Raw genomic sequence first — 26,960 nt, 5'->3', positions numbered from 1 at the left:
CATCAGGCTCAGATGGCCCGCCATGTCCATCTCCACGTCAGGTGTTAATGTTTGTCACTAGCACATGTGCTAGGCATCTGCTGCCTCAGATTCATTCATTTTCTAGGTTTTGAGTGCCTGCTGTGTGGCAGCCACTTTGCTCATATTAGCACCTCAGTGGTGCTTGAATGGAATGTTCTAACTGGGCCTTTGTGGCTTTTCTCTCTTATATGTTAATGTCTCTTTGGGGAGCCATTCTCTAGTTCTAAGGTGACCTGGCATATTTGCTGTGGTCCACTACTATGTGATGACTTACTGGTTTAGTTCCCTCATTTCTGGGCCTTAAAGATCAACTATACTTTAGCCCCTAAGTGCTTTCTAGTAAAACAATTTGTTTGATCGTGAAACAGTACCCTTAGTAACTCCCCAAAAAGTTTCCCTTTAAGTGCCAAGAGCTGTGCTCCTGTGGCAGTGTTTCCTGTGTCTGCAAGCACTCCCACTGTCCAGCTGAGCACCCAGGCCAGGAATGTGGGTGCTCTCGACCCTTCCCTTTTACTGGCCTGTATCCAGTCACCAAGGTTCCTTCCTTCTGCCTCCTTAATACCTCTCACGTCTGCCCACCTTTCCCATCCCGCTTACTGCTCAGTCCCAGCCCTGTCCCAGTCTCCCTGAATCTAGCCTTGCCCCCTTCAATCCATTCTTTCCTCAGCAACCAGGAGAGCTTTTAGAATGAGCAAATCTGAGCACATTGTTCTTCTACTTAAAAGCAGTCAGGAACTCCTTAGACTAGGATTGGAGGCCCTTTGTGATTTAACCTTTCCCACATTATCTCCCCTCGGTTCTACATACTGAATCATTGCCAATTGCATAAACCCTGTCTTTCTTGCCCCCATTTGCCTCCTGTAGAACTTGGTATTCCTTCTATCTGACGTGCCCACCACCCTTACCCCCACCCAGCTAATACCTGTTCGCCCCTCAGGTCTCAGCTGGGGAATTACCTCCTTTGGAAAATCTTCCTTGACCTTCCTACCACCCACTGGCAGCCATAGTCCTCTGCATTCTCTGAGCCTCCCAAATTTGCCTGTCAAAGCACTTATCATACTGTGTGGTCATCTGTTTGCTTGAGGGAATTCCTAACTAGACGCTGAGCTTATTCATCTTCAAATCCTAGCACTTAGTGCAGTGCCTGGAACATCTTAAGTACCTATTGAATGAATGAATTGATTAATGAATAGCTGCCACGTTAGAAAGTCTGTTGGTTAATTGTGTTTGTTTTGGCCTTACAGATGCACATGTTCATTGCTCGCTACTGTGACCTGTTAAATGTGGACATCTCTTGTGATGGGTGTGATGAAATTGCCCCCTGGCATCGCTACCGGTGTCTGCAATGTAGTGACATGGATCTCTGCAAAACTTGCTTCCTAGGTACATTTCATGGACTAAGTATGCCGTATCCGAAAGTAATAAAGTAATAATCATTTCTGTTTTCTGTGATCTTGTCAAATTTTTTTAGGTATTATTTTTTTTTTTTTAGAGACAGGGTCCCCAGGCTGGAATGCAGTGGTACAGTCATAGCTCACTGCAACTTTGAACTTCTGGGTTCAAGCGATCCTCCCACCTCAGCCTCCCGAGTAGCTAGGACTACAGACACACACCATCTAATGCCTAGCTATTTTTTTTTTTTTTTTTTTTTTGTAGAGACGAGGTGTCACTTTGTTGCCCAGGCCAGTCTCAAAGTCCTGGGCTTAAGTGATCCTCTCGCCTTAGCCTCCCAAAGTGCTGGAATTATAGGCATGAGTGCCTGGCCCTGGTCATTTTTTAAAACTTCCATTGTACTAAATAAAAATACTGCCCAGTGGTATTCTCTGATTCATTGGCAAATGTGGGCCTTATCACACAACTAAATGATAAGCTCCAGAGCTCTTGTTATCTGACATCCTTCCATCTTCCATTGTGCTGGGTGTAGGTACTTGATAAACACTCAGGACCAAGGAATGCGCATTCAGTGGAGTTTCCAGGAAATAGTTATTGCTTCTGAATCATACAGTGTTGACAAGTAGCGAAATACACACACACCAAAAGCAAGCCTGAAAAATCCTTTCATGCACTTGACTTGTAGGTGCTGAGGCAAAGCAGATCAGCAGTACTGTACAGTTGAATGCTCTTTGTGTGCATGGCCCAGCAGTAAAAGACACAGCCCCTGCCCTGGGAACATAGCCCCTGCTGTAGCCCAGCAGGGAGATTGGACAGATCCAAAGAATATCTATTTCAGTATAAATAGTGTATGTGCTGAGTTATAAATGAATGGTACAGATTATTTCTGGAAAGGTTTTTTTCTTTTGAGACAGGGTCTCTCACTGTCACCGGGCTGGAGTGTAGGACCACATCTGGCCTGGAAAAGTTTAGAAATAGTAGCAGCATTGCTGCAGGGAAGGCTTGTGAAGGAGGTGGGATGAGAATTGGTCTTTGTAGAAAGTTAGAACCGGACGATAGAAGGAGACACAGGCGACGGTGCCACCATCAGGGCAGAGCAAGCCCAGAGACAAAGGAGTGAGCATCTATAGTGAGTTTAGGTAGACAAGCTTGAATGTCTGTCCAACTAAGTGATGAATTAAGACAAGTGAGGCCCAGATTTTGGGACCCTGATATACTAGACCAAGGAATTTGAATAGTCTACAGATAGTAGGGAAGGTTTTCCAAGCAGAGTATTAACATGAGAGCTGTGTCAGAGGAAGGTGGTTTTGTCTGTGTAAGTGTTTCTTTTAGGAATCTATCTTATGGCCGGGCATGGTTGCTCACATCTGTAATCCTAGTACCTTGGGATGCCAAGGTGGGAGGATCAGTTGAGGCCAGGAGTTTGAGACCAGCCTGGGCAACATAGTGATACCCCGTCTTTACAAAAAAAAATTAGCCAGGCATGGTAGCCTGTGTCTATAGTCCCAGCTACTCAGGAGGCCGAAGCAGGAGGATTGCTTCAGCCCAGGAGTTTGAGGCTGCTGTGAGCTGTGATTGTGCCACTACATTCCAGCCTGGGTGACAGAGTAAGACCCTATCTCAAAACAAAACAAAACAAAAAGAAATCAGTCACAGTAGTCACAAGGGCATTAGAACCTGGATTGAGTTCATGGCAGTGGGAACAGAAGTGGGTCAGATGTGAGGAGCGTTAAGTAAGATCTGTGACAGGGCTTGGAGACCTACTGGACTTAGAGTGAGAAGGAGACCAGAACAGCCAATCTCTCTCACGACAGTCATTCTCACTCACTAGGTCTGGGGTTTACAAAGTCCTTTTTCATCTATGATTCTGGAGTGTAAAAGGAAATGCAAAAACCTGATTACTCCTCAGTGCTTGTTAACAGCAATATATCAACAGCTGCTTAATATTTGTCACAGGAAGGGGTCATGGGAGACAGCTCACAACTTGAGATGTGGACTTGTTTCCACCAAATGACAGTCATGGTGGAAACTGGTAATATATTTGATCAGACCATTGCACTAGAAAAAGGGGGTCAGTTTACTACCCTATTGCTGAGAAATTCTGTGCCAAGAATATCATTAATATTCCCAGAGCTACCCAGGCAAAGTGCTCTGGTCTCCAGAGGATGCCTATGTTCCCTGCCTTCCTGAGTAGTAAACTGGGAGTGGCCCTGGTGCTGGAATTGGTTTGGGTTTGGAATCTAGCCCTTCTGGGAGCCCTCTGCCCTCCACCTCACACTGCTCTTTTTTTCCCCAGGTGGTGTAAAGCCTGAGGGCCACGGAGATGACCATGAAATGGTGAACATGGAGTTTACCTGTGACCACTGCCAGGGTTTGATCATAGGCCGGAGGATGAATTGCAATGTGTGTGATGACTTTGATCTTTGCTATGGATGCTATGCAGCAAAGAAATATTCCTATGGGTATGTCTCGGATGACCGTAGTCACAAAGCCTTTTCTTTATGTGTTCCTTCATTTGAAAAGGGGACTTCTTACCTTTTTTTTAAAAAAAAAAGTTCCTGTTATAAAAAAATTTGAACATACTCAAAAGTAGAGAGACTAGTATGATGAACCCCCATATACCCATTACCCAGATTCAGCAATTAGGGAGATTTTGTTATGTATGCTTAGTTTATTCCTTTCATTTTTTTCTTTGTTAAAATATTTTAAAGCAAATTCCAGACCTTATATCATTTCCTTTCTACCTACTTCATATCTATCTCTAAAAATTATTGACATTTTTTCACATTACCAAAATGCTATTACCACACCTTGCAAAAATCCCAATAAGGAATTCTTACTTAACCTGGTGTCCACAGACACTCTTCTGGGGGTTGTGAAATCCCGAAATGGGATGTCCAGTGCTTGTATGTGTTCATTTTTCTGGGGTTGAGGGGCCAATACTTCTCTTTACATTTTCAATAGCCACACCCTAGAGTTGACTGAGGCCAAGTTGTGACCAAGCACATGCTCCCTTGAGGCCCTGTGCTCCTTTTTGGAGCCTCACAGAGGCTCGTGAGCTTTAATTACATCTTGCCTTCGCAGCCATTTGCCTACCCACAGCATCACAGCCCACCCAATGGTGACCATCCGGATCAGCGACCGGCAGAGGCTCATCCAGCCCTACATCCACAACTACTCCTGGCTGCTCTTCGCTGCTCTGGCGCTCTATAGCGCCCACCTGGCCAGCGCGGAGGACGTGGACGGGGAGAAGCTGGAACCCCAGGCCCGCAGCAGTGCCACGACCCTGCAGAGCCAGTGCATGCAGCTCGTCGGGGACTGTCTGATGAAGGCTCACCAGGGAAAAGGTGACTGTTCCCCCTGCACGGAAACTGAAACCAGCCCTGAGCTGCTGGTGAAGGAAAAGCCTCAGCAAAAGTAAAATACTGTGCTTGGCTTAGAGGCAACAAAATCCAGTTTTCCACAAGAGGGGTTCACCCTGGTGTGGAAGTTAATTTTAAGTTCTCAGATACATTTGAGAGAAATGTTGGCATTAAAGTGGCATTTAATTTCTCTCAAATATTTACATGACATGTAAAAAAATTAATTAAAACCCTTTATGTCTGTGGATGGAGTATTTAGTTTTTGAATCTACCAAAATTTGCCAAAGAAATCTAGACTTTTTTTTAAACCTAGAATGCAAATCTACTTCCACACAACTGTATTCTAGATGAGAGCTGTTTACAAGTAAAATAGTTTAACAAAATGTCTAGATGAATCTCACTTTACTGAGGAGTACTAGGAAGAAAATAACTTGAATGTTAAACCTTGAAGACATTTAAATTTCTCTCAAATAATGGACTCTCTAGTTAACATTAGGGAATCGCACCTGTATTAGAGAGCAGGTGGGTAATGCCAGTGCTTCAGAGTGCTTTCGTCATCCATTTGCCGGTGGGAATTTAGAAATCTAGTTGTGTGGAGCTACTCTAAAATTATAATGTTTATGATTTTCTAAAACATCCTGTTGTTCCTCTTGTATGTCTTGTCTTCTGTTGTTAATAAAGTAGAGGTATCCCCTGCTATTCAAACTTTTGCCATCTGAGATCAGGAGCTGAATAGATTCGGATAGCCAGGGATGTTTATATTCAATACTCTAGGATTTGGTTTGTGTAGAACTCAGTCATCTGTTTCTATATAGTGGCAAAGTAGTTTATGGCATTCGCTGGAAGTAACCTTTTGTTATTAAACTTTTAATTGTTCTCTTATTTGCTTCCCACATAGGTCTGAAAGCTCTAGCTCTGCTTGGTATATTGCCAGAGGGTGACTCCACCCCAGAAAATCAGGCCCTGCCAGTCACTGTGCCCACCCAAACATCAGAGGAGCAGCTAAAGAAGAAAGTAGCCCAGGATGCTGAGGCGCTGTCAGAGGTGGGCCCTTTTGTGCACTGCAGTGTAAATAACAGTTCCTTACTACACGGAATCACGGGTTGAGCTCCAAGAGAGCCGTGCACATGAGGCAGAGTAGGAGGGACTCTCAGCCCAGACTGCTGGGTCCAGATCCCTGCTCTGTCAGGCCTTGGGCATATTACTATAGTCTCTTTGCTTCAGTTTTCTCATCTGTAAAACGGAGATGATGATAATACCTGTAACAGGTTGTTGTGAGCAGTTACGTACGTTACACATTTTGAGCTGTTAATAATATATGTAAAGTGCTTAGAACAGTGTTCATAGTAAGTTCCATGTTATTGTTATCTATTCCTATTACCACCTCCTGGTAGTTTTTGTAAGGATTGAACAAGATTACACACCTAGAGAAATTAATTCCTAGCCCATGGTGAACACTGTATATGTGTAGCTATTTTTATATTCAGTCAACAAATAAATAGATGATACTAAATACTTACTGTTTATGAAGTAGATGCAGTAATTTACATATAGGTACTTAAAAAGAAAAGCCTTTCTGGATCCAGGTGTAACCTGAGATAGTGACACTGAAGGTTGTTTCATGGAACAGCGCAACATTGCTTCTGTGGCGCTGCCTCCAGAGCTTGAGTTTATGCTGTAAATGCCCCTGACTTGGCCTCAGGAGCTGCTGATGTTGCTGTCCTCTGGCGGTGTCAGGTTCCTAGTTCAAGGATTCCCCCATCTGGTGGTTATGGTTCACTGGGATCCCATGTATTCTGTGCAGAGGAACACAAAAGCAAAAATGGCTGGCAGAAACATGAAAACTTATAATTGTCTTCATTCAGCCAGAGAGCCAGCAGAAGACAGGCCACCTAATCATCAAGCCTGTGTTTGAACTGTTGACATTTTGGACCACAAAACTCCTTCTTCAAGCAGCACTTTAACCTCCCACAGATTATGGTGAGGGCAGAGAGAACATTATCAACAGAGACAGGCTAAATCAGCAGCCTTCACCTTCAAGCCTGGGAATATTCGTATCTTCTTGTGAGCTCTCAGCATCTTCTAACTTGCCACCCACCAGCACTGTGCTCCCCCAGTTTTCTGTTTAGTCACTTATTTATATCAGAATGGACTTGAGTTTTTTGTGGGGTGTTGTTATTCAATGGATTAAAAATCTATTACTTTTTTTTTTTTTTTTTTTTTTTGAGACACAGTCTCACTGTGTTGCCCGGGCTAGAGTGCCGTGGCATCATCCTAGCTCACAGCAACCTCAAACTCCTGGGCTCAAGCAATCCTTCTGCCTCAGCCTCCCGAGTAGCTGGGACTACAGGCATGCGCCACCATGCCCGGCTAATTTTTTCTATGTATTTTTAGTTGGCCGATTAATTTCTTTCTATTTTTAGTAGAGATGGGGTCTCGCTCTTGCTCAGGCTGGTTTCGAACTCCTGAGCTCTAACAATCCGCCCGCCTCAGAGAGCTCAGAGAGCTAGGATTACAGGCGTGAGCCACCGCGCCCAGCCAAAAATCTATTACTTTTGATTTTAATTTTGATGCTCAAATTGTTTGGCCAGTGGAAGCTCCTTCTAGCTGGCTTTTGTGCCCTTTTGATATGTTGCCATTGTTCTTTGAACACTTCCATAATTTTTGATACAGAAAGATGTTTGAGGCTTGTCGTAGGCTTTCCTTGCCTGGGAATTGGTATAGGACTTTTTCCAAAGAGGTCCCAGGGCATTATTTTTATTCTTGTGCTGTCCCCCCCTTTTGGATACCCTTCCTGCCAGCAGCTGGGCACACCAGGGTATCCTGCCTCTGGCTCAGTCTCTTAGTCTTCTGGCAAAGCCACAATTTTCAGCACCGTCCCCACAACAGAACTTGAGTGTTGCCACTACGTTGGCCCTAAGGATCATATGCCATTGGGGCGCTGAGTACAAATCACTATTTTTGAACTCTCACGTGCTTCCAGCCAATCCCAGGGCGCTGTTAAGGGTATCTACTCTTCCCTCCCTCCAGTGACTAGAGATGCTTTCCGTTGTTTTTGGTTTTGGGCTTTTTTTGAGACAGTCTTGCTCTGTCGCCCTGGGTAGAGTGCATTATAGCTCACTGCAACCTCAAACTCCTTGGCTTAAGCAATCCTCTTTCCTCAGACTCCCAAGTAGCTGGGACTATAGGCACATGCCACAACGCTCAGCTAATTTTTCTATTTTTAGTAGAGATGGGGATCTCGCTCTTGCTCAGGCTGGTCTCAAACTCCTGAGCTCAAGTGATCCTCCCTCCTCGGCCTCCCAGAGTGCTAGGATTACAGGCATGAGCCACGGCACCTGGCCAAGATGCTTTTTGTTTTAGTTTTTGTTTTTTGAGACAGAATCTCACTGTGTTGCCCGGGCTAGAGTGCCGTGGCATCATCCTAGCTCACAGCAACCTCAAACTCCTGGGCTCAAGCAATCCTTCTGCCTCAGCCTCCCGAGTAGCTGGGACTACAGGCATGCGCCACTATGCCCGGCTAATTTTTTTTTCTATGTATTTTTAGTTGTCCAATTAATTTCTTTCTATTTTTAGTAGAGATGGGGTCTCGCTCTTGCTCAGGCTGGTTTCGAACTCCTGAGCTCAAACGATCCTCCCGCCTCGGCCTCCCAGAGTGCTAGGATTACAGGCGTGAGCCACCGTGCCCGGCCTGCTTTTTGTTTTAAACAACTGAGAAACCAGAGGCATCATTTGGAGGATTCTGTCCGCAGTGGCCTCAGGCTAGTAATGAGACCTCTTTGGGTGCCCTAGGGTGCAATTACAGTGGCCTTTTATAGCGTTGTGATAACAGGAAAAAAGATAAAGACTAAAATTATTTGCCAGAACTTTGGAATTATATTGCCTTCACAAAGTGCCACATGATGATACAGGGAGTACGGTGTCTGCGGTCTTTTCAGAGGGTACAATTTTAACAAGGCAAGTAGCTCTCCCAGTCTCAGTACCCTCTTAGGACAGTCTTACAACCACCTTTTTTCTCAGAAGGAGGTTGAGGGTAGAATAGACGTTGAGGTTACAGTATCTAGATTGAGGTTACAGTATCTAGAGAAAGGAGGAGAAGTTAGCTGCCCCTGGGAGACGACAGTGCCTTCTCCTGAGTGTTTGATGTTGCCTAACACTCCGTCTTTGGCTCCAAAAAGTAAAGTCAAGTTTGGCCTTTCCAGACTTGGAGCTGGGGTACCTCCACCATGCACAGAAGACTTCCCACATTGCCTAGATTCCACATATAAGCCTGTACAACAATAGGGGAAAGCACCCTGGGCCCTGGGCGTGCAGGCGATCGCTGGGGGACTCTGAGTGACTTCTCAGGAAATGCAGGCTGAAAGCTGTCACCTTGCCCATCTGGGCAGCTCACCACCAGATTCCTGGTACCAGAAAAGTCTCCCAGCTCCAGTGAGAGCCCCCTTAACAAGTCTCTTTGCCAAAATGGGATTCTTAAAAGGGCATCAAATGTGTGCTTGTTCAATTTGTTAAAATAGAGAACAACTAGAAAAGAATGCTAGAACATGGTAGAGAGGGTGTCAGTGTGTAGGTTTAGGACTAGTGTCTGGTTTTCTTTGATTAAATGGTATCGGTGATTGGTTTTATGAATACCTACCATGTTAAGAAAAGCAACTTCTATAGAAAACTGAGCAGAAAGGTACATGGCCCACAATTCTGTCCCACAGCCTACAGAATGCCAATTTCTGCATCAATAAAATAGTTCTGTCTATGGCAGTGAAAACAATATCATATTTCTAGGCTTTAGATTTGATGTAGTTATATCTTCATAATAATATAAAGATATTAGATATGAAGAATTTTCTAGTTATTCTATAAATAAAGATTTGTTTTTTCTACTGAAGGGAAAAAGTACATCAAAGGTAGTTGCCATAATGTACTAGAAGGAAATGCACAGCTTTGTCTTTTTCCCAGGGGAAGAACTTTCCATACTTGGTATCTGACAGCTAAATAGAATGTATTAGAGATTTGTAGTAGAGCCATTGTTCATGTGACTGCAGGCTGTGACAGAGGGCCGCTTGGAAGATGGGGGGATGTGAGGCAATGGTTACTATCTTCACTGGAGTATAGATTCATTATAAGAAATGAATGGCATTTTCTAATGGAATTCAAGTTTTTTAGTCTATGAAGATGGCTTGGCTAATGATAAAAAATTGTATTGTAATATTAATGGAGTAAACTTTGTTATAATTATTAATTATTTGTTATAATTTGTTATAATTATTAATTGTTTTACACTCTTTTTTTTAGAGAAAGAAAGCTGTTCATGTGGAAGTCAGACCTTTAGATTATAAGCAGAGAAAAAAGGCAGATGAAGGCATGTCGTTAATGAAGGATCCTTCATGCCAGACCCAAATTTCAGGTTCGCCTGCAGATGCTAGCCCACCTACAGAACTTCCGGGTAAAGATCTCTTCCATCTTAAAACTCACACATGTCCATCCCTGAGCTATTTGTTGCACACAGTTCGAAATTGACTAGCAACCAAGGGTATGTGGTTTCTGAGTTCTGTTCAGATGGTGCTACCAATGCTTTGAAAGTCATCTTTCCTTCATGTTGACTGACTGTTTCATACCTTATGTGTTCCCTGTATTCATAAATGCCTTCTATGTGCCAAGCACTGTATTAGACTTGAGGATGACACAGGGACTGAATCAGACAGATAGACACATAGTTCCTGCCCTCATGGAGCTCACAATCTAGGAGGGTTTAAGACAAAGGTGCAGGTAACTGTAATTTGAGGTGGAATGTGATTCTGCCCAGAAGAGAGGTATAAGTGGTTGTTAACAGTGATTGTTATCTCTCTGGAACAGACTGAATCCATGTAAAGCCTCATGGAGGAAGAGATTCAGGGGACCTTGAATGTGCTAGGGTCTGCGGTGGGGGCAGGCATTCAGGGCAGAAAGAACAACACGAGCAAAGGTTCCAAAGTGGAAAAGCCCCACATGAACACTGTGGAGAGGTCCCTCCCGGCAGGTGTGTAGGGATGGAGCAGAACGCTGGAAGATGAAACAGGAGAGGTGCTGTGGGACTCTACTTCCTGAAAAATTCAGGCCTCTCAGCGTGGCAGAGAATAGCAGCAGCAAGATCAGAGCTGAGTCTTGGGTGGATTGAGGATCAGTGCCCTGCAGGTGCTGTGGGCTAAAGCCGGCCTCAGCCTCCTCCTGTGGCAGCCCAGGGCAGCGGAATCTTTCCCATCTGCCCACTCTGTGCCGGAGGCAGAAATGGGCGCCTAGCATTCTGCCCTGTCTGTGGGGCCAGCTCTCACAAGGGGCTGGTGCTCATCTCTGCAGCGCCTATGCTTCTAAGTTCCAGAAGATAGGCTGTCACTTGATGTCTGTCCAGATCATTGAAATCTGCTGGAGTCTGATTCCCCTGAGGAACAGCATCCTGGTTCATAGGTAGTTTAGTCATTCATCAAGTGTTCATTAAGTACCTGCCATGCTCCAGAAACATTTCTATATGTCTGAAATTCATCACTGAAAGAAACAAAAATCTGAAGGAAAGACAGACAGTAAACAATAAATAGAAATGATACAGTGTGTGAAAAGATGATGAAATGCTGTGAGCACAACAGAGCAGGGTCAGGGGCCTGGGAGAGGGGTGGGAGGGGTGGGGAAGGGGCTGTCTATTTAAACAAGGGTCAGGGAGGCCTCCTGAAGAAGGGGACAGCTGAACACAGACATGCTTAGCAACAGGCCTGTGAAGTCCCAGGCTTACTCTGTAGCAGCACAGGGACAGTGCAGTGTGGTTTACTTGCCTCTTTGGACACATAGAGAACCAGGCAAAATTCAAAGTTTGGTGTTTTACCACTCAGATCCTGAAAATTCAGAAGCGTCATCTCAGAAGCCAATAGAGGAAAAGGCAGTTACTGCAAGCCCTGAGCAAGTGTTTGCTGAGTGCTCCCAGAAGAGGATTTTGGGTTTACTAGCAGCCATGTTACCTCCCTTAAAGTCGGTAAGGGCAATTTCTTAAAAGAGGGTAGTATGTGTAGGAAAAAAATTTGGAAAGCCATATACTGAAACAAACTGTTAATGGCAGCCATCTCTGTAATGGTGGGATTATAGGTTATAATTATTTTCTTCTTTGACCTTCTCTATGTTTTGTAAGTATATGTAATGACTTACTATTTTTAATTATTATAATCATGTTTTTCCACCTTTTTATTTTGGAAAGTTTAAAGCTCCTAGAAAACTTGAAAGAACCATAAATGAAGGTCTTCTCCTAGATTCACCAATTGTTAATACTTTGCTTTATCTCTGTCTTATTTATATATCTATTTATATTTTTTTCCTGAACTTTTGAAAATAAGTTGAAACCATCATTGACGGTTCACTCTCAATAGTTCAGCATGTGTCTCTCCTTAAAATGCATTCTCCTATACAACCACAGTGTCATTATCATACTTAAAAAATTTAATATTGATAGAATAATTTTATCTTATAGCCTAAACACAGATTTTCCCAATTATTTCCAAAATGTGTCTTACAGCTTTTTTTTTTTTTTTTTAGTCAGGGTCCACTTAAGAATCGCATTGCATTTAGATGTCATGCTGATTTAGTCTCCCCTAATCTATTTCCCTTGCCTTTTTTTCAAACGTTCATAACACTGACATCTTTAAAGAATCTGGACAGTTTAGATATGTCTTCATTATTTTTCTTATAATTTTATGGACTGTTCCTGCATGCATATTTTTTTCCATATGAACTTTAGTATCATTTTTATCAAATTAAAGATCCTGTTAGCATTTTCACTGGGCTGGCACTGAATTTATATGTTAATTTAGGAATAGCTGACATCTTTACAGTAGTCTCCTATTTTTCAGGTAACAGAGAGGAATCAGAGACACAGCTGGCAGGCTGCTGAAACAGGACTTCCCAAGTTGACAGGACTTTGGGGAAGGGGAGATGTCCCCAGGACCTAAGATTTGATCCTCAGGTCTCTGGGTCCAAGGACTTTTTTTTAGCAGTTTGCCTGGAGATGCTCAGACTCAGAGAAGTCCACTTTTGCATGGGAATTGAGGCTGATTTATAAATCAGTCACAATTCACAGGGCATGTGTCTGGCAGGAAAATCATATGTATTTCCTCTTGGTATGTAAATCCACCTGGAAGACCACACTGTAACTCAGAAGGTTGTCTGGTGCACATGGAATTAGGATGAAGAGAGTAGGATATTTTGAAGATGTGTTTCCATCCCCCTGGATGAATTGGCCTCACCCAGCATGTCTGTCTGAAAGGGACGCACTGCTGAATCAGCACTCTCAGGCTTGGACAGCGCAGTAGCATTCTGGTCTTTGCCTTCCCTCTCCAATCGTAGGAGACTTTGAGCCATGACTGATTTCTGCTTGCTTCAGTTGCCTCTGTTAATTAGAGCTGCATCTTTCCCACATCTCACTGGGCAGCACATTGAGAAACCATCTCTTAGGGTAGGGCCCTTCTACAATTGACTATTAGCCTTTTTATGTTGATTTTGCCAGTTTCACTATAAGAGTGACCTTTTCTTGACTTGGTCTCAGCTTTGTTGTAACCATTTGTATTCTGGGCAGTCTGCTGACTTCTAATGAGATAACTGCTCTGTGCCTGTCAACTGTCCCCACTCTAGCCTTGCTCCAATACACATTTTTTCCCTGCCTCTTCCCAAATTCTCTTTTCTTCTTTTCTAATCATTCGTGAAATTTGTATCATATTTCTTATCTAATTGTGGTTGTAGTTAAATTTTTGCCTCCTTTTTTCGACCTATATTTCTTTCTTAATTAACAGTGGTACCTTTTTGCCTTTTCTCCCAAACGAGATGAGACCTTTTATTTCTTTACAAGATGGGATGCTTTTATTTCCCCCATCGTATCCCAAGTGTTCAAATTATATGTAATTTTAGCTCTGCATGGTTTGGTTGGTTGGTTGGTTTGGGGTTTGTTGTTGTAGTGTGTAGATTTTACCTCTCTTAAATTACTTTCTCTGGAGTTTATTAACCACATCATAATTAATTATTCATAGTTACTGTTTTGATGCACATTATTTATTGGTTACTATTTCTTCCTCCTGAATTATTTATTCTAATTCAGTTTTTGTTTTGCTAAAATACTTGCTCAAATGCTTTTTTAGGAATGGCCGCCTGTCTTTCTTTTCTTCTCCCCCATGAGAATAGTTTAGGTATAGAATTATAGGGGCATAGGCCTTTTCCTTCACAACTCTATGAATATTGTTGCATGGTCTTCTACCATCTAGAGTTACTGATGAGAAGTCCAATATTAAGATGATATAAACTGATTAATGCACTCCTTTTGTGTCTGGCTTCTTTTACTCAACATTATGTTTGTAAGATGCGTCCATGTTACTGTGATTAATTTCCCTTATTTATTCTCATTGTTATTTAGAGTCCCATTATATGACTATATTATAATTTTAAAGTTCATTTTGCTATTGTTGGGCATTTGAGTAAGTTCTGATTTGGAGCTACTCCACATAGTGCCGTGAGCATGCTCATACATGTCTTTCAGTGAACACACAAATGCAAGCCAGGTGGTTTTCCTCAACATTTATGTCAGTTTACGCTCCCACACAGCATATGAAAGTGTCATTTGCTCCATATCCTCTCTAATTTTGAAACAATTACAAACTCACATAAAAGTTGGAGATGCAGTACAAGTAATTTTTTGTCTGAGAGTAAGTTGCCAAGTTGATGCCATATTACCCCTAAATACGTTAGTGTGTGTTTTCTAGAAACAAGGAGAGTCTCCTGTGCAACTAGAGAACAACCAAAGTCAGAAAAATTAACACTGATACATTGCTACCCTCTAATCCTTAGTCCCCACTGAAGTTTCAGCAGTCACTCCAAAAATGTCTTTTATAGCAAAAGGATCAGAATATATATAGCATTTTGATGTCATCTCTCTATAGTCTCCTCTAATCTTAAACAGTTAATCCGTCTTTCTTAACTTTCATGACCTTGACACTTTTGAAGATTACAGGCCAGCTGTTTTGTAGAATGTCCTTCTCTTTAGGTTTGTCCGATGTTTCCTCATGATAAGATTCAGGTTTTGCATCCTGGGCAGAAATATCACAGCCATGATGCTGCATACTCACTCCAGTCTATCAGGAACACAATTCTGACTTATTTCATTACAGATCTTCTTCACTTTGATCACTTAAGTAAGAGGTGTCAGCCAGCCTTCTCCATTGTAATCTTTTCCCCTTTGTTATTAGGAAATATTTAGTGGGGAGAGCCTTGAAACTATGTAAATATCCTGTTTCTCCTCAAACTATTAATTTATTCATTTATTTAGCATCACTTAGAGTCCGTTATTCTAATTGCTTATTATGATGCTTAAATTGTCCTGGATTTGGCCTGTGGGAGCCCATTCAGGCTGACTTCCATGTTCTTTTGACATATCCCATTTTTTGAGCATCTCCTTCTTTGGGGGCACAAGATGTTTTACGTACTTCTTGAATTTTCCCCTAGCCCTGGACTCAGCCATTTCTCTAAGATGACCTGGTTCTATTTGGTAGAGAATGGTATTTAGAAACCAAGGTTTAAACACTAGATGGGTTCATTGCTAACAGGGTATCACTGGTCCCAAGCATTCTCAGCGGAGAAAGCTAGGGGGTACATGAGTGTATACACACACATACACATACACACACACACACGTTGTGTGTGCGTGCATGCGCGCGCTTTATTTCTTTCATGTTTACAGCAGTGGTTCTCAAACTGGAGGCTATTCAGTTTGGCTAATCGACAATGCCCGGAGACGGTTGTGGTTGTCACAACTTGGGGGTTGCTACCGAAATCTAGTGGGATAGAGGCCAGGGATGCTGCTAAACATCTTAAAATGCACAGGCACCACCCCCTCACCCCCCCCCACACACACACACAGACAAGAATTATCAGACCCAAATATCAATAGCACTGAGGTTGAGAAACCCTGATTTGGAGAGAGAATGAATCATGAATTCATGAATCCCTCTAATTCCCATCTAAAACCACAAAGCTTATTCTAGTTTTCTCCTTTTTTGTATTTGTAACTGCTGTCTTTAACAGTGAGACTCTTGGATCCCATTATCCTTCATATAAGTACTTACTCGATCAATATCCCATTTCTGCTGCCACTCTTCTTTCCAGGGTGTCTTCCTCTCACTGTTTGGACTCTGGAAACCCCGCATGGGCCTGCCCCTACATGGATACCTCTCACCACACTTGGGTCTATCTCTCTGTGCCAGGGTGCCCCCTTGCCTTGAGGCCACCCCCACCCACAGCAGGTTGCTACTCAGTGGCAACACTCTCCTTATGCTGCTTGGACTCTGATCGCCCATGCCAGGCTGAACTCCCCACACAGATGCCCTCACCTCTCCACCTGGGCTCAGACACCTACACCAGGCTGCCCTTCCTCATTGATCCCCTCCTCACCCCACTGCCAGGCATGGATGCCTTTCTCACCCAACCTGTGCTCTCACACCCTGCCAGGCCACCCTCTCAGAGCGATACCTTCTTAAGAATCTTTTTTTAAAGGCAGAGTCTTGCTCTCTCTCCCTGGCTAGAGTACAGTAGTGTCAGCCTAGCTCACTGCAACCCCATAGTCCTGGGCTCAAGTGATCCTCCTGCCTCAAATTCCCAAGTAGCTGGGACTACAAATGCACACCCCTGCACCTGGCTAAATTTTTCTATTTTTAGTAGAGACAGGATCTCGCTCTTGCTAGGGCTAGTCTCAAACTCCTAAACTCAAGCGATCCTCCCCCGCCCGCCCAGAGTGCTAGGATTACAGGCGTGAGCCACTGTGTCTGGCCGAGAATCATTTTTTATTTCCGAGAACTTTTTGTTCTTTGATTGCTTTGTTTTCATATTATGGATATAGTGCCCTCTTGAATCACACTGAGGATAATAACTCAAACATTGTAAAAGTTTTCTTCAGTTTTGTTTCTTTTTTTCCAATGAAAAATAACAGATGGTGTAAGTATAGAAATGTATGTTCTAGGCTGTTTATCTAAATGGTGTTTATAATAAAGAAGAATCAGAAACAAAGTAAGTTGCAGGATAGTATTTAAACAAAGAAAAATAGGCCAGGCACAGTGGCTCATGCCTGTAATCCCAGTACTTTGGAAAGCTGAGGTGGGAGGATCACTTGAGGCTAGGAGTTTGAGACCAGCCTGGACAATATAGTGAGACCCTGTCTCTACAAAAAAATTTTTTTAAATTAGCCAGCCATACCCTATAGTCCCAGCTACTCAGGAGGCTGAGGTGGGAGGATTACTTGGGCCCAGGAGTTGGAGGCTGCCATGAGCTATGATCATGCACTGCACTCCAGCCTGGATGACAGAATGAGACACTGTCTTTAAAAATGATAAAAATAAAAATAATAAAAATAACTTTATTTAAGATTTATTTTAGATATGTAATTATACATAGAAAAAAGTTGAAATATTATTCATCAAACTTTTAACAGTTGTTATCTCCTGGGGGGACTATGAGGAGCTTTAACTTTCCTATATTTCTGAATTATTTGAATTTTTTTACAACGGACATATCGGGGTGGGAGGGGACCAATATTTTAAGTTTATTTTTCAGGGTAAAGAAATATTAGAAGTAGGATTGTAAGATGATACCTAAGGATGTTTATTTCACAAGTAATTGTACCTATGGCATTTATGAAAGCCACTACAGAATCCTACTGGCACTAGGCCAGTTGTAAATAAGACACAGGGAGATGGAATGTTCAGCGGGTGTGGTCATGTGGATTTTGTACTGAACTGATTTCTCTCCCTCTCTTGGCAGGGTCCTACGGTTCCCCTGATAGACCTGGAGCATGTCCTCCCACTGATGTTTCAGGTCGTCATCTCAAACGCAGGCCACCTGAATGAGACCTACCACCTCACCCTGGGTCTTCTCGGCCAGTTAATCCTTCGTCTTTTACCAGCAGAGGTAGATGCTGCGGTGATCAAGGTCCTCTCCGCCAAACATAACCTGTTTGCTGCAGGGGACAGTTCCAGTGTGCCAGACGGCTGGAAGACCACCCACCTGCTCTTTAGCCTGGGAGCTGTGTGTCTGGACAGGTAGCCTTGGTTCTCACTCCGCGAGCCACCTCCACTCCACCCCACCTTGGTGTTCATTCCTTTAAGTTCAAGGTCTGGCTGTTAATTAATTTAAATGTGCTGCAGTGCTGTTGTCTGAGCATCTTTTGTGAGAATAGAATTGGGTTTATTAGCAATGCTGTGGCAACCCACATTATAACAATGCCTAAAACCCACATTAAAACAACTGAGCAGTCTCAATACTGCCTGCTGATTCAGCTCTCTGCTGATATATATTCTGATTTGTTTTTTCCTGAGAGCAGTAAGTATAGGCCTTGGGTTGAAGAAAATAAATCTTTTCATTATAAAAGTAGCTTACCACAATATGAAATTGCAAAAACAGAAATGAAGAAAAAAAAAATCGCCCTGACTTGGACTGTATTAATACCTCTGCTGCTATTTTACTGTATTTCCTTCTAAGCTTTTTTTTTTTCTGTGTGTGAATGTGAGCGTGCATGTGCACACACATGCATGGGTGACTTTTTATGAAGATTTTTGAGAACATAGTTGTAGGCTGAGTATGTAAGTGACATCTTGATTTTGTTTATTGCTCACTGTTTTATGAAAAGCATTATTCTGGTGGTTTTTAAGCTGATTAATGAATGGCCCTTTGCACGTCTCTGGGTCTGCCTGGAGTGTAGCGAGCTCTGATGAGTTGAGCGTGGAGCCCTGTGCATTGCCCTTAATGGAGCTCTTGCCTTCCAGCCGGGTGGGCTTGGACTGGGCGTGCTCCATGGCAGAGATCCTGCGGTCACTCAACAGTGCCCCACTGTGGCGTGATGTCATTGCCACTTTCACAGACCACTGTATCAAGCAGCTGCCTTTCCAGCTGAAGCACACCAACATCTTCACCCTGCTCGTGCTGGTCGGCTTCCCCCAGGTACCACACTCAGAAGGCCTGGCTACCCCTTCCCATCTTCAGCGTGCACATCAAAGTCTCTCTGAAATATGTGTATATACATCTCTTTGGATGTTTTTTTCCTTGGGTTGTGTAACTTGATTTCACAGTATTGGTGCATTTTCAAGGTTTTGGGATGGTTTGCTCAACTTGCATTTTTAACAGTTTAGCCATTTGATTCATTTCATTAGTCAATAGTTGGCTTTGAATAATATGTAACTAATATATTAAAATTACAAAGAACTTCGAAGAACAATTGTCTTTCAGTTTGGTATTCATCTTGATCTTCTTTCTAATCTTCATGCCTCTCAACTGATTGGGATAAAGGGGACTGTAAAAACATGGCTTCATCCAGCAAGGACTTAAACCAATTCTGTGCCAGGCCTGTGCCAGGCCCTTTGGACCTAGAGATGAGAAGAACCCTTTTCTTGAGTGCTGGCTGAAGTCAGAGGCACAAGCAAAAGGGGCTGGGTTTGTACTCTGTTAAGTGCTCTTTCCCATCTCAACGTGCTATTGAGTTGCCTTCTCTGTCTCTGTCGTGTCCCAGGTCCTCTGTGTGGGAACCCGCTGTGTTTATATGGATAATGCCAATGAGCCCCATAATGTGATCATCTTGAAGCACTTCACTGAGAAGAACAGGGCTGTGATCGTTGATGTGAAAACTCGGAAAAGGAAAACAGGTCCCAAGCATAATGATTTTTTCTAAGAATGAAAGAAAATTGTCTAATCCCTATGTACGCTAAAATCAATGAAGATACCTTGGTTCTTGCCCTGCATGTGATTTTTAAAAACACAAACTTCTTTTTCCTCATCTCTAGAATGATATGGTTGACCGAAATGGGATAATTTTGAAGGCCCCTTTCCATGCTGTTGTTTTGTGTATATGGCTCTGTGTTTTTTGGTTAGCCAGATATTTACTTTCTGAACATTTATTTCTCCATTTGCTGGTGTCATTTGTTTTCTAATGGGTAATTTAAACATTATGGAGTCAGGCGGCAACATGAAGTCATGGACTACACTTAAAATAGTTGTATTGGCGTTCATGTAACTTTCCATTTTGTTTCATCAATAGAACACTGAAAGTATCACATCTTAAGTGCCCTTTTGACTTAATTTGCCAAACCCTAAACAATCTGGAGTATCTAACCCAGTTCTGCTCCTGAAGCAATCTGCTGTCTCACTCAGCTTCAGCATTAGGCAGTGTCTGTGCTGTTTTTGTGTATGGTATAAGGTAAATGTCTAGGTTCCTTCTTTTTCTTCCTTTTTTTTTTTTGCACATGAACATCCAGTTGTTCCAGGACCATTTGTTGAACAGACCATCCTTTTCCCATTGAATTATCTTGGCATCTTTGTTGAAATTTTTTTTTTTTTTCTTTGAGACAGAGTCTTGCTCTGTTGCCCAGGCTAGAGTGCCATGGCGTCAAGCCTAGCTCACAGCAACCTCAAACTCCCAGGCTCAAGCCATCCTTCTGCCTTAGCCTCCCGAGTAGCTGGGACCGCAGGTGCACACCACTGCGCCCGGCTAATTTTTCTATTTTTGGTAAAGACGGGTTCTCATTCTTGCTCAGGCTGGTCTCAAACTCCTGAGCTCAAACAATCCTCCCACCTCAGCCTCCCAGAGTGCTAGGATTACAGGTGTGAGCCCACGCCTGGCCCTTTGTTGAAAATTAATTGACATGTATGTGTGAGTCTATTTGTAGATTCTATTATGTTTCATTAATCTATATATCTATCTGTCCTTACTTTAATACTACACTATTTTGACTATTGCAGATTTATACTAAGTCTTAAAATAAGACCCTCCAGCTTTGTGATTGACATTGATCAAATCTATAGATTCATTTGGGGAGAACTAACATCTTAACAATACAGATGCTCCCTAACTTATAATGGGGTTACATCCTGATAAACTAAACCCATTGTAAAGTCAGAAATCATCAAGTTGAACCATTGTTAAATTGAGGACTGTCTATATTGAGTCTTTTGATCCATGAGCATGGTACATACATCTCTCCATTTATTTAGGGAATAAATTTAGATCTCATAAAATTTGAATCTTTAATTTCTTTCAGCCTGGCATGGGGTATTAACTGCCTTCTCTCATTCCTGATTTGGGTAATTTTTGTCTTCTCTTTTTTGTTTCCTAGACAGTCTTGCCAGAGATTTACCAATTTACTTAATCTTTTCAAAGGACCAGCTTTGGTTTCATTGATTTTTCTTTATTATTTCTGTTTTCTATTTTATTGATTTCTACCCTGATTATTATTAATTTTCTTATTTTTTCTTGCTTTGGGTTTAATTTGCTTTTCTGGTTTATTAAAAGTAGAAGTCATCATTGATTTGAGACTTTTCTTCTTTGCCAATAGAAGAATTTTTAATGCTACGAATTTCCCTCTGAGTATGACTTTAGCCACATCTCACAATTTTTGATATGATGTATTGTCATTTTCATTTAGGTCAGAATATTTTCTAATTTATCTTGTGATTTCTCTTTGCACTTGGGATTATTTAAAAGTTTGATATTTAATTTCTAAATATTTGGGGGATATTCCAGATATCCTTCTTTTATTGATTTCAAGTTTAATTCCCTTGTGGTCAGAGAGCATACTTTTAATTATTTCAGTCCTGTTAATATTATTGCAGCTTGTTTTATTGTCCATAATTGGGTCTGTTTTCATGAAGGTTCCATATGCACTTGAAGAGAATACATATACTATGTTGTTGGTGGAGTATCTTATAGATGTTATTTAGGTCAAATCAATGGATAGTGTTATTTAAGTCTTCTGTGCCCTTACTGATGTTCTGTTCTACTTGTTCTAACAATTACTGAGAGAGGGCTGTTCAAGTTTCTAACTATAATCGTATGTTTATTTCTCTTTTCATTATAAAATATCCCTTTTTATCCCTGATAATATTCCTTATTCCAAAATCTACTTTAATATTTATATAGCCTCTCCTGCTTTTTTAAAATTAGCATTTGCATGGTATAGTCATCCTTCAGTATCTTCAGGGGATTGGTTCCAGGACCCACCATGGATACCAAAGTCCACAGATGTTCAAGTTCCTTATAGTTTGCCCTCCATATCTGTGGGTTTTGCATAAACAGATTCAGTCAACCTTGGATCTAAAATATAGTTGGCCCTCTGTATCCATGGGTTCCACATATTTTTTCATCCTTTCACTTTAACCTGCCTATATCTTTACATTTATAGTGGATTTATTGTAGATAAGCACATAGTGGGTTCCTTTTTTAAAATCCAGTCTGACAGTCTCTACCTTATAATTGACATGTTTAGACCATTTACATTTAATGCAGTTATCAGGATGGTTGAATTTAACTCTTCTGTCTTCTTGGTTGTTTTCTATTTGTCTTCATCTGGTTCTTCGTTCCTTATGTCCTCTTCTCCCTTTTTTTGGATTTTTTTGTTTTGTTTTGCTTAATGATTCTATTTTATTTATTTCTACTATCGGCTTTTTAACTATCTCCCTTTTTTTTAGGGGTTGCTCTAGGGTTTACAATAGTCTTCCTTCAAATAATTTCTTAGTGGTTCCTCTAGGGTTTATACTATATGCCTTTAACTCATCATAATCTACCTTCAGATAATATTATACCACTTCACATATAGTGTGGAAACATCACAACATTTATTTTTATTCTCCAGCCCCATTCTTTGTGCTGCTTTTACCACACATTTTAGTTCTATATGATATAAATCCTATAATACATTATTATTTTGCTTTAAAAAGTGAGAATTTTTAAAGAGATTTAAATATGAGAAAGCAATTGCTTTTATATTTAGCCACATATTTTCCCTTTCTGATGGTCATCATTCCTTTGTATAGATTCAGTTTTCCACCACGTATCTTTTTTTAGGGGTGGGGAGACCTGAAAAAATTCCCTTAGCATTTCTTGTAGTTACAAATTGGCTGCTACAAAATCTCTGTTTGTCTGGGAGATGTTTATTTTTACTTTATCTTTGAAAGATAATTTTGCTGGTTAAAAAATTCTAGGCTAAGAATTTTTTCTTTGATTACTTTAAAGATGTTGATCCATTGTCTTCTGGCTTATATAGATTCTGGTATGAAGTCTACTGTCATTGTTATTTTTGTTATTTTTTTGTAATGTGTCTCTTTTCTCTGGCTGCTTTTTCAGCAATTTGATTATGGTGTGCCCTGGCATGATTTTCTTTGTGTTTCTTCTGCCTGGGGGTTTATTGAGCTCCTCGGTTTATAGTGCTCATTACCTTTGGAAAAATTTTGACCATTATGTTTTCAAATATCCCCCACCCCCACCCCCACCCCCACAATCAGGACACTTCCACTCTCAGGCTGGTGGGATGACAAAATAGTCCCGGCTCTGTGTGAGCTCCAGGAATTGTTCTGCCTGCTGCTTTTTGGTAGTTCTTTCTCCTGCGGTTAGATAGTTTCCTCTCACATGTGTGCAAATCAATACCGAGGCAATGGCTCATGAGGAATCTTCTCTGGATCTCTGGAAAGCTCTTCCCCACCCACCTCTCTGTCTATGCATCTTGAGTCTCTGTGATATTCTGCCCCATAAATTCTCTAGCTGCCTTGATTTCCCTGAACTCTCATCTCTGTCTCTTCAATTTACTGAGGCTACTGGACTCTGCTTAGATTTCTGCTCCCTGCTCTGCAGCCTAGAAATTGTGTCCAGATAGTTGGTGTTTTTGGAGGGCTGACCTAATTTATACCTATTCTCTCAAGGATAGTAGTCCTGTACTACCTGTTGCCCAATATCTGCAAACCATTGTTTCGTATGTTTTTTTGGTGTTCTGGTTAAGGCAGAAGAGTAAATCCAATCCCTTTTACTCCTGTTTGGAAGTAGAAATCTCATGTGTACAATTTTTTTGGGGGGTGGGGCGGGAGACAGAATCTCACTCTGTTGCTCAGGCTGGAGTGCAGTGGCACAATCATAGCTCAAGGCAGCCTCAAATTCCTGGGCTCAAGTGATCCTCCCTACTCATCCTCCCAAGTAGCTAGGACTACAGGCATGTGCTACCACACTGGCTAATTTTTTAATTTTTTTGTAGAGGCAGGGTCTCACTATGTTGCACAGGCTGGTCTCGAACTCCTGGCATCAAGTGATCCTCCTGCCTCAGCCTCCTAAAGTCACATGTATTATTTTTGAGAACTTTGTTAACACCTTTGGAGGCAACCTGCTTGTGGACAGTAACTGGAATGTGATTTGTCCCTCTCGGTTGCTTGGTGGATAGGTGGCCATAACTATTTTTGTGCTTACTTGCAAACCGGCCTTAATAGCTAAAACGGAGCCTGGGAGTTTTGTGTTTCTGCAGTTCTTACTTTAGTAAGGCACATTACCATGGAAGAAACTTAGCTTCAGGAAGCATTAACTGTACTTTTTGTGCTTTTTCTCTTTCTGCCTGCCATCACTCTTTAGTAAAGGACTATCAGCTGGTCCAGAAGGGAGGAGGACAGGAAGGCAGTGATTCTCAGGCCCAGCTCAGCCAATACTCCCAGCACTTTGCCGTCATTGCCAGTCACCTTCTGCAAACCAGCATGGACAGCCATTGTCCTGAGGCAGTGGAAGCAACTTGGGTCCTGTCCCTGGCCCTCAAAGGATTATATAAGACACTAAAGGTAATGATGAGCTTCTTCCATTTGGTAATGAATCTGGTCCTCACTTCCCTCTCTGAACGACAGCTCCCTTGCATCACTGTGGGAGATGAAGGGAAGAATAAAGGGGGCTGGGAACCCTATGGGATCTCTAGGCAATAGGTTTGGCAGTTGGGGTGGGAGGAGGTAGACAAGTTAAAGAGTGGGGCGATGTTTGACATGAAGATGAGAAGCCTTGACTTAGGGAACTTCTTCTGATGCCTCAGAGGCATTGATTGGAAGGAAGGATCTTTTAAAGAGATGCCTTTCAGCTCACTTTTATGATCATCTTCCAAGCAGAGCTATGAAAAAAGCAGCTTAGCTGAAAAGTTTGTGAGTTCCTTGGCTTTGAAGGGTGTTCAGTGGCAGCACTGGTGGGGAGGTCATGGAGGGGACTCAAGCACCACAGGCAACTGGACTAAGTGGCGTTTCAGCTCTCGTCCAGCCCTGAGAGTCTGTGTTGTAGGATTGAGACCATTCCTCTGCTGTGTCTTCAGTTCGTGGCATTTATCATAAGGCACTGTTATTTCAATTGTTTACCTTATGCTGGGAAAGGAAAAATAAACTCCCTGAGGGCAAGGATCATTTCTGTCTTCGAATCCTTCAAACAGTAAATATTTATTGAGCACCAAGGGCCAGATGGAACTGAGTATGTAGTGGCGAATGAGAAAGAAGGTGTCTGCTTTCATGAAGCTACAGTCTAACAGATAGAGAGACAGCAGAGAGCCTGCAAGGAAACTGCCATGAGTCAGAAAAAGCCTTTCCGAAGAGGTGAAATTTGATAGATAAGGAGTCAGTGTTGGGAAACTGGGCACAGTATTCCATGCAGAGAGAATAGTAAGCTCCAGGCCTCAAAAGTGGGGCAGGCACGGTTGTCAGGGAGCAGAAAGGACAACCTTAGGGGCTTCAAATAGGACAAAAGAGGGGGGCGAGGCCAGAGAGGCAGGCAGGGAGCCCCGTAGGACTTTGCAGCCTTGATTAGGGTCTTAGATTTTAGTCTAACGGGCATTGGGAAGCTTTGGAAGATAGAGAACAGGGAGCGACATAGAATATGCTTCAAAAATATTTGTTGAGTGAATGACCAGGCAGTGGATTCAGTATTTCATTCTCCCTGTTGACTCTGGGATTTTCACTAGGTCAGCTTGGGCCACCAACTGAGACCGGGCTCTGAGAAAGGCTTGCTTCTCCCTAGCTGAGCCTTACCTTCACTCTGAGGTATCATTCTTTTTTCGCTTGGCAGGCTCACGATTTTGAAGAGACCCATGCTACCTTCCTTCAGACTGATTTGCTGAAGTTGCTGGTGAAAAAGTGTAGCAAAGGGACCGGCTTCAGTAAAACGTGGCTCCTCCGGGACCTGGAAGTAAGAGATGGGGGTGGCTCCTGCTACTGCTGCCTGATGAGATTTACTGGCCTGGGAGTTAGAAGCATCAGCTAGTTCCACCTGGTTCTGCCCTGTGCACTCATTTCGCACAGTGTTTAAAATCTCCCCTTGCTTCCGACTTCCCCTTTGGAAATAGAGATTATGACACTGTCCTCCCTTGTCAGAGAAAATGAATTTGGTGTTTGTTCAAAGAACGTTGGAAGAGAAGTATTTTATGGAAACACATGCTTGGCCGTTCTATCATAGTAATAAAGTGTACCTTGAATTATTATTTCCCTTTAAAGTTCTTTTGATCTAAAATCAGCTTCTAAATTTGTCTTTCCTTATGTTTATCTTATGAAGGATTTTAGTTGATAATTTTAATTTTATTACTATTCCCCCTAGACCTTAGATCTTTCTTAGCAGAATTACAGTGGTTCCCTGTGGACTTTCTGTGCCAAATGCCAGCTTCGGGCCCAGGAAAGGCTGCTGCTGCATGGGAGGTGGTGAGCGGCCCTTCCCAGTCACACAGAGGCCTGAACTTAAGACACAGCCCTCAGCTCCCGGAAGAGTATTTGGTTAGGTTTGAGGAAGATATACTAAAACTTATTAGTGAATAACCGGAAGACCACGTGAACTGTTATTCTTAGGAAATATTTTAAATTAAATTTTTTTATTTAAATAATAGAACCACATTGCAGGAAACTTAGAAAGAACAACTCCATATTTTATACCCAAACACAGCTACCATTAGCATTTTGTCCATTTCCTTCTTTTAATTTTTTTCCTATGCTTCTGTAGTACATACATAAATTTAGATTACATGGTGAGCATAGTATTCAAATAAATTCAGGCCATATGATGAGCATTTTTCTAAGTTTCCCTATAGTTTTCATAACTACCATTTTTACAATTTCTTTTTCTTTTTTTTGAGACAGAGTCTCACTCTGTTGCCTGGGCTAGAGTGCTGTGGCGTCAGCCTAGCTCACAGCAACCTCAAGCTCCTGGGCTCAAGCAATCCTTCTGCTTCAGCCTCCCGAGTAGCTGGGACTACAGGCATGTGCCACCATGCCCGGCTACTTTTTTCTGTATATTTTTAGTTGTCCAGCTAATTTTTTCTATTTTTTTTAGTAGAGATGGGGTCTCACTCTTGCTCAGGGTGGTCTTGAACTCCTGAGCTCAAACAATCCACC

General features: G+C 42.2%; 1 protein-coding gene across 1 annotated transcript in view; it reads left to right on the top strand.

The window, feature by feature from the left end:
• The window catches only part of ZZEF1 (zinc finger, ZZ-type with EF-hand domain 1), a 149,480-nt gene that overhangs the window by 108,440 nt on the left and 14,080 nt on the right, over positions 1-26,960 (top strand). Inside the window, exons 34-44 of the mRNA XM_012652560.1 lie at positions 1,266-1,404; positions 3,710-3,875; positions 4,498-4,760; positions 5,674-5,819; positions 10,065-10,215; positions 11,630-11,769; positions 17,580-17,857; positions 18,581-18,755; positions 19,321-19,453; positions 24,193-24,392; positions 25,648-25,767. Coding sequence (XP_012508014.1) covers positions 1,266-1,404; positions 3,710-3,875; positions 4,498-4,760; positions 5,674-5,819; positions 10,065-10,215; positions 11,630-11,769; positions 17,580-17,857; positions 18,581-18,755; positions 19,321-19,453; positions 24,193-24,392; positions 25,648-25,767 — 1,911 coding nt within the window. The remainder of the gene's footprint in view (positions 1-1,265; positions 1,405-3,709; positions 3,876-4,497; positions 4,761-5,673; positions 5,820-10,064; positions 10,216-11,629; positions 11,770-17,579; positions 17,858-18,580; positions 18,756-19,320; positions 19,454-24,192; positions 24,393-25,647; positions 25,768-26,960) is intronic.

This window comes from Propithecus coquereli, unplaced genomic scaffold (genome assembly GCF_000956105.1).
Source record: "Propithecus coquereli isolate 6110/MARCELLA unplaced genomic scaffold, Pcoq_1.0 Scaffold390, whole genome shotgun sequence".
NCBI classification, from domain to species: domain Eukaryota; kingdom Metazoa; phylum Chordata; class Mammalia; order Primates; family Indriidae; genus Propithecus; species Propithecus coquereli.
This window is presented reverse-complemented; position numbering and strand designations above follow the sequence as displayed.